The sequence below is a fragment of the Amphibalanus amphitrite genome, unplaced genomic scaffold (genome assembly GCF_019059575.1).
Source record: "Amphibalanus amphitrite isolate SeventyFive unplaced genomic scaffold, NRLGWU_Aamphi_draft 000475F_arrow, whole genome shotgun sequence".
Classification (NCBI taxonomy): Eukaryota; Metazoa; Arthropoda; class Thecostraca; order Balanomorpha; family Balanidae; genus Amphibalanus; species Amphibalanus amphitrite.
Window position 1 is genome coordinate 211,319 of NW_024881969.1, and position 10,999 is coordinate 222,317.

At 53.0% G+C, this 10,999-nt stretch overlaps 1 protein-coding gene across 1 annotated transcript in view; it reads left to right on the forward strand.

The window, feature by feature from the left end:
* LOC122392227 (cleavage and polyadenylation specificity factor subunit 6-like) overlaps positions 1-9,328 on the forward strand; it is an 88,276-nt gene extending 78,948 nt beyond the window's left edge. Inside the window, exons 2-7 of the mRNA XM_043386859.1 lie at positions 3,264-3,808; positions 4,117-4,232; positions 4,590-5,298; positions 5,639-5,802; positions 8,156-8,357; positions 8,838-9,328. Of these exons, the coding sequence (XP_043242794.1) occupies positions 3,279-3,808; positions 4,117-4,232; positions 4,590-5,298; positions 5,639-5,802; positions 8,156-8,357; positions 8,838-8,952 (1,836 nt within the window). The 5' untranslated portion in view covers positions 3,264-3,278 and the 3' untranslated portion in view covers positions 8,953-9,328. The remainder of the gene's footprint in view (positions 1-3,263; positions 3,809-4,116; positions 4,233-4,589; positions 5,299-5,638; positions 5,803-8,155; positions 8,358-8,837) is intronic.
* The last annotated feature ends 1,671 nt before the right edge of the window (positions 9,329-10,999 follow it).

Sequence of the window (10,999 nt, forward strand, 5' to 3'; positions counted from 1 at the left end):
TCGGGCAACCTGGCGTCGGCGACGGAAGTGGCGCACGTCGCCATTTCCAATATACGGTTTATAACAAAAACGAGATAGTTTTCGACAAATTTAGCCATTTTCCGTAAAACCATATGCTTAATGAGGTATATCAATCGAAAGTCAATACGCTAATCTATCTCAATCAACAACTTGTAGAGGCCAGCTCTCTACCATTTTTCAACTACCTCTTTACCATAGTGCCATTTTTCATTCAGACATTGAAGCCTTTAGGGGCGAATTTCGCCTTTTTTCGCGGCGAACCTACCTATATGATTATTCAATATTCATACTGGCAGTGTGTCTAGCCAGGTGCGTCTGGAGGGCACAACAGCCCGGCCACGGTCCACAGAGTGCCGTTCGTTAGACCGGCGCGCTTACAAACATATTCGATTTCAGCATCACCTTGGTCCTTTCGGTCAGTTGGACTACCGGCTCTAGACCACCGGCGTCTTGCGCTGACTTCTTCCTGGCTTTGGCGGGCTGGTGGATGGCCTTCAGGTTGAAGCAGGGCTGACCGATGTTCCGCAGCTGACGGCTGTTGATGTCCTGCTCCATCTCGTGGCTAGCGACGAGCCGTGGTGCGTCAGCAAACTTGCGCCTCTCTGCGTGGGAAAGATGAGCCTCCAGACGGATTGAGAGGAGCCTATAATCATCAAAGCTGGAGGGAGGTGCTCCGCTCCCAGTTGAGGCTGATCATGTCCCCGCTGAGGCGAGGGAGTGGTCCCGGGACCAGAACTTGACCGGTCTCCGCCAGAAGTCGCTTGGTGATGAGGATGGCGTGCCTGGCGTCCTCCTTCAAGGAGCCGTCTGAGTAGCTTGGGAGCAGTGTTCGTCCACTGTATACGTCGCTTCCGCACATCCAGACGACGACGCTGCGCTGAGAAAAAAGTTAGCCCTTCTTTGAAACCGGTAGGCATTCTCATTCTCCCTATTCAAATCAGACCACACGTTTTAAGTCCCTCTCTCGGTTTTCTCAGAGAATAGCATTCTCAGCTGAGAATGTTTCCGTAGCGAGTCCCAAAACTGGCATCACCATTCTCGAGCAAAGCCAGTACGCGAACTCGCACGAGACGGAAATTGCTTCTCACTGCAAACCATTTTCTATGCGTTTCTCACGAGAGTCTGGTATCCGGTGTACGGTGGGAAGGTTATCAAAAGCCCTTCTCACGAAAACCCAAGCTTCGGTTTCTCGTAAGCTCGATGGAACCTCTCACGAAGTACACATACGCCCTGCACCGTGCAGCCCAGAATTTGGCCCAGAAAACGCACGCTGTAATTATACGGTATTTATTATTGCGACAAAAGTAAGACCAAGCCTGCAGCAACTGCAGGCAGCCTTGGTCTTAATAAAAACAATAAAACATGAAAAGCTTGCGGGGAAGCCCGAGGGCTGCCGCCCTCAACGCGAGGCCCGAGTTGCGGAGCTCCCACCAGCGACACGAACCCGCTCAGGATATACGCCGGACACCGATCACCTAGAACAGGACGACATCCAAAACTCCACCGCCAATTCCACCAGCGCGGGCTGAGGCCGAGCCACCTGTCAACGATTGGTGGCTCCGCCCTCGGAAGCCGTCGGCAGAAGCAAGACCACCGGCAAGTCAACCAGATGAGCGACGGCTTACAGTAGCAGACCATCCGCGACCGAGCGGTACTCTGCCAGATCGATATCTTCCGCTGTCACTTTTCCTCGGTTCATGGTGACCGGCGGGCAGCGGAGCGTCGATGATTCATCGACTCATCCTTGAGGGTGTCTTCGTCTGCAAAACAGTAAAATTGGGAGCGGTCAGTACAACTTTGTCCCATATATTTGATATGATCTACCAATATATCCGGGATTTTATAATAATATTCTGGCTTGGATGTCCGGAGATAAGGTTTCCGCCTGATAAAAAGCCTCTCTTTCGACCATTGCGACACGTGTGCCTCACATTGCCGCCTCCAAATAAAAAAGCTTACTGAATGGTCTGCGTTGCTCTGACCTCCTCATCTGATTAATCTGGGTCCTCATCTGGATTTTCAGAGATATATGATCTTACGCTTGCGCTGTGGGATTTGGATCCGTAACTACAATGTGTCTTCGATTATCATTTGTCAGGCTACTTGAAATGTGGCGAAGTTCGTTCGAAGCGCACCAAAATAAACTTGCAGATAATGTGTTTTGTCGGTCTTTTCAGGACCTTGCATCTTCTTTTGTGGGCACTTGCGAACGAATTGGTTCAATTGCCTACCTTCACGTTGCCGTGTGCATTGTTGGCTAATGGTTCACCTCGTTTGCAGATGGCTTAGCGATCAGCTGCTTTGTAGACAAGTCAATAATAAACGGGTACTGAGCGAAAAAATCAATCCCCACGAGATAGCCAATGTCACCTATCTTGTCACTCTGAGTTTTCTCGTGTCATATCCCTTACTCGATGACGTTGTGTTGTTTGATTGTCTCAATGTTGTTGGCATCTCAATTGCGATAGCGATCTTGCAATGGAAAACCTTGACTGATAAAGGTTATTTGTGATCCCTGAACTGCTCGTTCGTTATAATCGTCAGCATTTCTAAAGCTGCCCCCTTTACCCCAATACCCATCTCTTTTCAGTGGCCTGTTGTTACTGTGTTCGTCAGGTTTGTTTTATTTTGTTTGAGGCTGCTGATGTGTTTTTCTCTTGTTCAGTGAATTGTGTTTTACAGCGCATTCGTCTCTCACGTAACGCCATTCTAGTTTTTCATATCTACCCATTGGTAGAGATAGTTTATCATTGCCTCGGCGAGTATTGCGTTGCTTGAATTATGACGATGTCTCTCTTTGGCAACTGCTCCAAGAAAGACGCTCCGTTTGCTTGCGAGTTTCTTGCTTATCGTCTCATCTCTTTCTTTTCACAGCGCTTTGCGACAAATTACTGAGCCCACTCTGACACGTTCTGAGGGGCGCATTGTGGTCCCGTTACCTATGATCATTAGTCAGCGATGCTGTTGCATTTCCCTCCCATTTGTCTAAACCCATCTTACTGATGACCCCTTACCGTCCAGATTTTATTGACCTTACTCTGAACTTGCTCTGAGCTCGCCTTGTTTACTAGTTGCTTTGTTCACCCAGCTTGTTGACTGGGCCACTGGCCATTGGCAGTGGTTTCTGTTTGCTTGCTCGCATGAGATCACCCACTGTTGCCCGTTGCTGGCTTTGCTGGTGCCGACCGAGGCCGTCTTTTTGACGGCTCTTCGTTGTTTTCTCTCTATTCCGGTCGGCCCAGCGCTAGGCAGCAGTGATGGAGGACGAGCTTCAAGCTGGCGAGGACGGTTTCTACTGCGTGGGCTTCAAAAACGTGTTTGCGCTGAACGAGTCGCAGATCATGAGCACGTTCTCGCAGTACGGCAACGTGCAGTCGGTGCGCGGTGCCAAGGACGGCATTGACAACCGCCGCTGGACGTTCGTGCGCTTCTGCAACCCCGAGGAGGCGGTGCGCGCCATCACGGGCATGCGCGCGTCACCGCACCTGTGCAATGTCAACTACGTTAAGTACGTGGCGGACGCGCGGCCTAAGAGCGAGCGCCTGCAGACGGGCGGGACCACGCGGCCGGCGGCCGGCAGCGGCGTGTCGCCGATGGTGCGCGGCGACCAGCCGGCGGTGCCGGAGCGCTCGCCGGCGCGGCCGCCCGCCGCCGGCGCCTCGGGCAAGTACGAGGTGTATGTGGGCAACTGGCCGCTCTCGCTGGAAGAGGACGATCTGTACGGGCTGTTCGCCAAGTTCAACATCAAGGCGCTGTCAGTGCGCCTGTACAAGAAGGAGGAGCGCGGGTAAGTCCTCGGAGTCGGTGGATGGACCGTTCCGGGCCACACTTTTCACCTTCCTTCCCGGCTTATAACCCTTCCCCGCTGGAAGAAGCATGCTACCATGATATGTTACCTTGCTTCCGTGGAAACGGGGATATGGTTCATCTGTGTTTTGCTGATCGTAATGTAGTTATCTCACTTTTCTAAAAGTCAAACGTTTTGGTTTCACAAAGGCTTGAAAAGAGGCGTTGATGTGTGCTTATGCCACCTTCCTGCGAACTAAATCGCCACTGACGTTTCTCCATTTCTGGCCTGCCGTCGCCTGTTCACAGTTTCGCCTTCGTAGTGGTGCCCTCGGCCGAGGATGTGACGCGGGCCATCGAGCAGCTCAACAGGGGCAAGGTGGCCGGCCGCCAGATCGTCGTCAAGGACTCGCGTCACAGCAGTTGTGAGAGAGGGAGCGAGGGACGGCGAGTAGCTCGGCGGGATAAGTCTGTCAGGACTGGGTCCTTTGCGTAAACTGCAGGCAAGAGATATAGTTACGTTGGCTGAAATTTGTGCCTTGGTGTCAGTTCAGACTACTGATGCGATGCTAGTCAATCTCTTACATTTGTATCGACTAATGTACTTCATATTTGAACCAATATTGAATAGGATTTAAACAGCATTAATAAATCGTTTTTCGCAAACGTGACATGTCTTTGGTGTCTATCATAGGCTGTAATTGGCTCAGAAATAGATGTGTCAACATAATTTAAGGATCGCGTTTTTTATCTAGCAGCGGTTATTTTCATGCACGTTTCAGCCGCAAACAAACATCAGACCCAGTCGAACCAGAATGCCCAGGAGCCGCGGAAGCAGCAACAGCGGCGGCAGCAACAGGAGCGGTCTCAGAGTCAGCAGCGGCAGCCTCAGAACCAACAGCACCAGCCGCAGAACCAACGTCAGCAGTCGCAGCCGCAGCAGCAGCGGCAGTCGCGCCAGCCCCGGCCGCAGCAGCAGGCGGCGGCGCCCGCCGGCCGGCCCCAGTCCGCTGGCCGGCCTCAGGGTAGCGTGCGCCAGCGTCTGGGCGGCTCCGTGCACCGGTCCGGGGAGCGCGCGCCGCCCGACGCCGCGCAGATGCCTCCGCTAGTGCTGCCGCCGCCGGAACAGCCGGCCATGCCACCGCGCCCGGCAGCGTACCGGCCGCCAGTGGGCGCCAACGGAGCGGCCCCGCCGGCACAGTACAACGGAACGGCCGGCCGACCGCCGCGCCCAGACATCCGCTTCGACCGAGAGCCGGCCGGCTACGATCGTTCACCGGCTCGGTACGACCGTGACCCGGCTCGGTACGACCGCGATCCGGCTCGCTACGACCGTGAACCGCCGGTGGACCACTTTGAGTCCGAGTTTGAGCCGCCGAGGCCGAGGGCAGGGCCGTACGGCGGTCCGCCGCGACCGGCGCCGACTAGGTCGGCGCAGCCTGGTCCGCCCCCGCTGGCTGGCCTCGGGTCGCGACGCAGCTATAACCAACGGTGAGTGGGTGGCAGTGGAACAGACGTTGGCAACTGACTCGTGCTCTGTCCGCTAGTGGATCGCAGGCCCGGTGTTAAATTTAGTATTTCATGGGCGAATAAGCGCTAGGGCTATCGTTGTTAATATATTTTGTGTTTATTTTGCACTTATCGATAAAATGTCGCCCACATTGCCTTTTACATGACTGACCCGCTGGTAACCTTCACTGACCCGGCGGTGACCGGTGACCTGACCCCACGGTGACTGGTGACCTTTGCTGACCAGCGGTGACCGGTGCCCCGACCCAGCGATGATTGGTGACCTTTGCTGACCCGCGGTGACTGGTGACCTCTGCGGCAGGGCCGATGCGGAGGTGGACTACTCGGAGCCGTTCGTGAAGCGGGCCCGGTACGGCGAGCCGGAGCCGGCCGGGCCGATGCGCACGCCGTCCGCCCCGCCTCCGCTGGCCTGTCCCGTGGGCCCGTCGCCGCGCATTTCCATGCAGCCGCAGCGTGGAGGCGACAGTGAGTGGGCCGCTGTGTGGGCCCAGGGCGAGTGGGACCGCCGGGCCGGGCTGTGTGGGCTCAGGGGGATGGGTAGGACTGCCGGGCTGTGTGGGCTCAGGGGGATGGTAGGACTGCCGGGCCGGGCCGAGCTGTGTGGGCTCAGGGCGAGTAGGACTGCCGGGCCGGGCTGTGTGGGCTCCTTAGAGCAGGGGTCGGCAAATGGTGGGGCATGCCCCCTTTGGGGGTAATGACGCCCTTCGGCTGGGGGTAATGAGGGCCTCTGAGAAAGCCTCATCTTTTTAGAAATAATGGCTCCCTTGATGGGACACTGGGACAGGCATCGCAACTGTTGTGCCCTAGGATTCAAAAATTCGTCGAGGGCAAACGCACAAAGCATGAACTGATCAGCTGGCGCATGCCGATTTTCATTAGCTGCTCACCATTCCGTACAGTCGTGCAAAAGTAACTGTCATGTATTAACCGGCGCTCGCCCATTGGCGTTTTCACAGTCACTAACACAAGGGAGAGGAGTCGTCCATTGCACCCTGACCCGAGCATCTCGGCCTCTGAGCTGGAGCTTTGCAGAAAAATTGAGCGTGTTGCCCGTGAAGATAGGCAGCCGCTGCTACCCAATTTAAAGGTCCTTGGTCATTGGGTGACCTTCCAGAAGTCAATGACAATTATCGAGTAAATCGGGTCCTGCTGTAGCTTCTAGAAGTGAGATTTTGTGGCCTGCCATGATCTCAATAAAGATATCACAAATCAACGGTTATTCTGGTTCATGCCATTTTCAGGACAGATTAACCCAGATTAACGGTTTAGCCTGCAGGAGACAAAAACTGCCAAAATGTACGGTGTTTACTGTTAACTGATAGCTTTTCTTCAGTAACTTTTCACTCAAAACTTGCAAGAGCTCACTTTTATCAGCATCGTGATCCTCCCGTCGAGAAGCATCGAAGGTTTTGTTGCACATCAGTCGATCCGTATCGTCGAGCTGAACACATCTAAGGCATTTTCATCGCTCTGACCTCAGGGACATACAGCGGTGTTACGGGTGCACTTTTCCGGTTCAGTGGCCATGTTTACTTGTAATTTAGTGTTTCACAGTGTTAGGAATGACACTCGTCCAAAAGGGTCCAAAAGGGTTTCATTGCTCTACCATTGGCTTTGCGCCCTCTCCCACTGATCACCTGACCATTGGTCACCGACATCAAATCTCCGAGATACAAATTTTGTACATGCTATTGCCTTATCAATTCCTGAAAGTTTGAAAGAGGTGTGACTCTGTGTAGCTACGGCAGGCGTTACAGTCTCTACTGAGGTGAGGTCACTTGACGTGATCTGGTGACCTGACCTTGAGTTACTTTGGTCTGAAATTTTCACAACATGCGCAGAAAAGATGTATGATAAAATGTGTCAAAATGGTGGCGCTCCGTGGCAACGTTTTTTGAGGTATTTGCAAGAAAACGCAGGGGGAGGGGCGGGGCCCCCTGCGGTTTCTCGCAGATATGGTACCCAAAGAGTCCCGGAAAAATATAAAATTTCAGTAACCTTGGTTGCATCACCAATGGGGTCTGGTAGGTGGGGGTAATGGCCCTGCCTGGCGCCAAAAAAGGGGGCACGACCCCGGAGGACCTGCCGACCGCTGCCTTAGAGGGATGGGTGGGACTGCTGGGGGGCCAGGCCGGGCTGTGTGGGCTCAGGGGGATGGGTAGGACTGCCGGGCTGTGTGGGCTCAGGGCGAGTGGGACCGCCGGGCCGGGCTGTGTAGGCTCCTTAGAGGGACGGGTGGAACTGCCGGGCTGGGCAGGGCTGTTCGGCCTCAGAGGTGCGGAAGGGAAACGGGGGCGAGTGTTGTACGCTATACAGGGTGACATCGGTCGAGTTAACGGCCTTTGCTGCAGCGGCCTATGACTGGTACTGAAGCGTGCCTTCCGTGAAAGAATGTTGATATTATTACGTCCATAGCCCGTGTGCTACCGCGGCTGTAAAATTACAATTATGTCTTTCTGCTTTTCAGGATAATGCAGCTCACAATGTATACAATTGCTATGAGTGTGATTGTACGAGTACATCAGTACATGATTTATATTCCGCTGTACATGTGGCTAGCAGCTGATATAAAGTGTTTCTCAATGTTGTCGTTGATTGTGTTCTGCCAGTGCGTGCACCGAAGTCATTCCTTTTCAAGACTTTGCGCGTATCAATTGTCAATTGTATTTTCCGTCAGACCACAATATCCCGTCTGACCAAGTCCTCCCAGTCTGGCCACAGTAAGACCGTAATAATATCCGTCTGACCACGCCCACTCCCCACGTCTAACCGCCGCGCGTCTCGCCCGTCTAACCCCCACCTCTCTCTCTCCCGACAGTGGGCCCTCCGCCGATGGCGCTCCGCTCCGCAGTGGCCATCTCAGAGCGCATCAAGAGCCGCCTGCACGCGCCCATGGACGTGGTGGCGGCCAACTTCCCGGCAGGAACCAACGAGCACGACCTGATGCAGCTGTTTGACCGGTTCGAGCCGCTGAATGTGCGCATCATGGTCAACAACTCGAGCCCGCACCCAGACGACTTGTGAGTGGGGGTCTCGGGGCGAAAGGGTTGGGAGCGCATGCTGGGTGCTTAACATACTGGCAGCTTTTGTGATTTGTTCCGTTCATTTGTGAACTTAACATTTATTTCGCTGTTCTCTTCCTATTTGTCCCCCAGTCATACCGCCATGTCCTGTCCTCCCCAAGTTGATCACCATGTTTCCCGATATAATCACCATTGATGCTGATGCTCACCCACCCTTTACCCTGACGCCCTCTCCCGTTTTGTTTTTTGTTTTTTGTTTTCCTGCTGTTGTTTTTGCGTCGGTTTTGTGCCGCCCCTGCCTCCTCGATACGTACGCATACGTGACGTGACGCTGTTCCCCGTCTCCTCAGCACGCACTCGTATGTGACGTGACGCCGTGCCTCTTTCTCCTCAGCACATACACCTATGTATGTGGCACTACTTTTCGTTCTCCTGAGTATGTTCACCTATGTGACGCTGTCCCCTCTTTCTACCCAGCACGTACGCGTACGTCACGCTGTCCAGCCGGATGATGGCTGACGAAGCCGTCATGGAGATGGATGGTATGGCTTTCCACGGCCGGCCGCTGGTCGTCGAGACGCGCAAAAACTAGCGGCCGCGCCGTGCATTCAGCGGGCAGACAGACGTGACCTGACCTCGGCCCCCCGCCGGTACGGACCCCGGTCTTGTGCGGTCGGAATGGGACGGACACAGCCCAGCGGCGGCCACAAACGCCGCGAGCTAGCGCAGAGCGCAGAGGATCGAGCGACATCGTAGCATTTTCATCGGTTTTGTGCGTTTTACACAACCACTCATCATTGACCAGACCTGACCGCGTTGTTAGCAGTAGTAGACAGTTAAGTTTCAGTGGATCTGTGCGGCCCGTGAGAGGCCAGCTGTTAGCGCGGAAATTTCAACAAGTGCATGCTGGTTTGGTCTGCTGAGCCAAACCGATTTCGCACTTAATGACAAATACATTTCCGATGAAATTTGTGTTTGGCGGTTTGGAGTGTTTCGGAAGTGGAATGGATGGGACGTTTTTGTGTAAATGATTTACGTTACATGGCAACGGAATCAGCTCGACATCGATGCCTGATTGCACAACTTACTCGAAAACGCCTCACGACTCACGAGTTATTCTGGGACCTTATAGTGATACGATCCGACGTAACAGTAGATGCGTTATCTTTAGTACCTAGATTATATTATCACACTCATGCATCATCCAAGAATCATTGCAACACGCGTTGAATCGTAGTTACCAGTAGTTATGTACGCAAACGTAGAGTAACGCAGACTTGGCGTGTGCACGAAATTTGCGTGTTTGTCCGTCGCAAGCCGACTGGCCAAAGCGAAACTTCACACTCGTGCCGCTCCTCTTGTGATTCAGCGATAAAGATATTCAAAGATGTCTTTCTTTCTTAATATCAAAGATAGGTCGATATACCATTCAGAAGTGTTTTTTTCCATCATAAGCCCTCGCTCGTATTGGTGTTTTGCCAGCCGCGAACGCATAAGGAGGGGGGGGGGTTCCTTACCGTTTCGCCCCTGATCGAGCTAGAGCGTCACGAAAAAACGAGCGTGTCGCCCCTGACGAGAGGAGGCCGATAATACCCAATTTTAAGGTCCTAGGTAATTGGTCCACCTCCCAGGTCAGGTCATTGACCCAAAAGTCGGGAAAATCGGGACCTGTTAGAACGTCGTTAAGTGTAGCTGCTATGGAGCTTTTCGGAGTGCTGATCACGAATATCATGTTAGTTTTGATCACAGATGATGTCTTCATGCATTTAAGCCAGGTCACGTTAGGTCAACCAGTAGGGGTCCTGCCGGCTATTTGTAGTAGTTGTCAACCACCTCCGACAGCTTCGTAACATGTTGCGAAGGCACCAAAACTACTTCGTAAATGTTCAAATGGTTGCTAAATTCGAATCCAGCTAAAAAAAAAAATAGCCTAGAAACATGTAAAACTTGGAAAAGTGAACCGAGGTCATCAAAGGCCAATGACCTGACCTGACCTTCAGGTGACCTCGATACCAATTCTAATGCATGGGACCAACATCAAATCACATGTTTGAACGCTTGAAACCACGTAAAGACTGCAAACACGCAGCTAATACGAGCCGACATACGCCGAATCGCGATTCAGGCCAAACATGGTCCCGAAAAGTAGGCCACTGGTCAAAGGTCATTTGGGTCAGGGTCATGACATTTTCAGAGTAGGTGTAAAATTGATTAACGGGAGCATACTGAAAGTCTCGTCGCGATCGGCTACTTTTTACGCGAGTTATTCGCGAAAAACCGAGGGGGTCCGTTCGCCCCCCCCCCCCCCCCCACTATACGGGCGACCGGCGAGGGTTAACCCGCGCCCCGCTGGGGGGGGGCAGAATCTGCCCCCCCTCTCGTTTTTCGCCAATAACTTCTAAACGCGTCATGCCGGCGACGTCAAACTTTCAGTACCTTATCATACATCAATTTGACACGTTCCCTGAAAATTTGAGCGAAATCCGTCGGAAATTTTTGAGAAATTGACGTTTTAGTGACGTCATGTTCGCCATTTTCGCCTCAAAAACGGCAAAATTTCAAACGCCGCTAACATCTTCATTTTTTAAAGGAATCAAGACGTAACAAAAAAGGTTATACGTGATTCTACTTTGTCTATC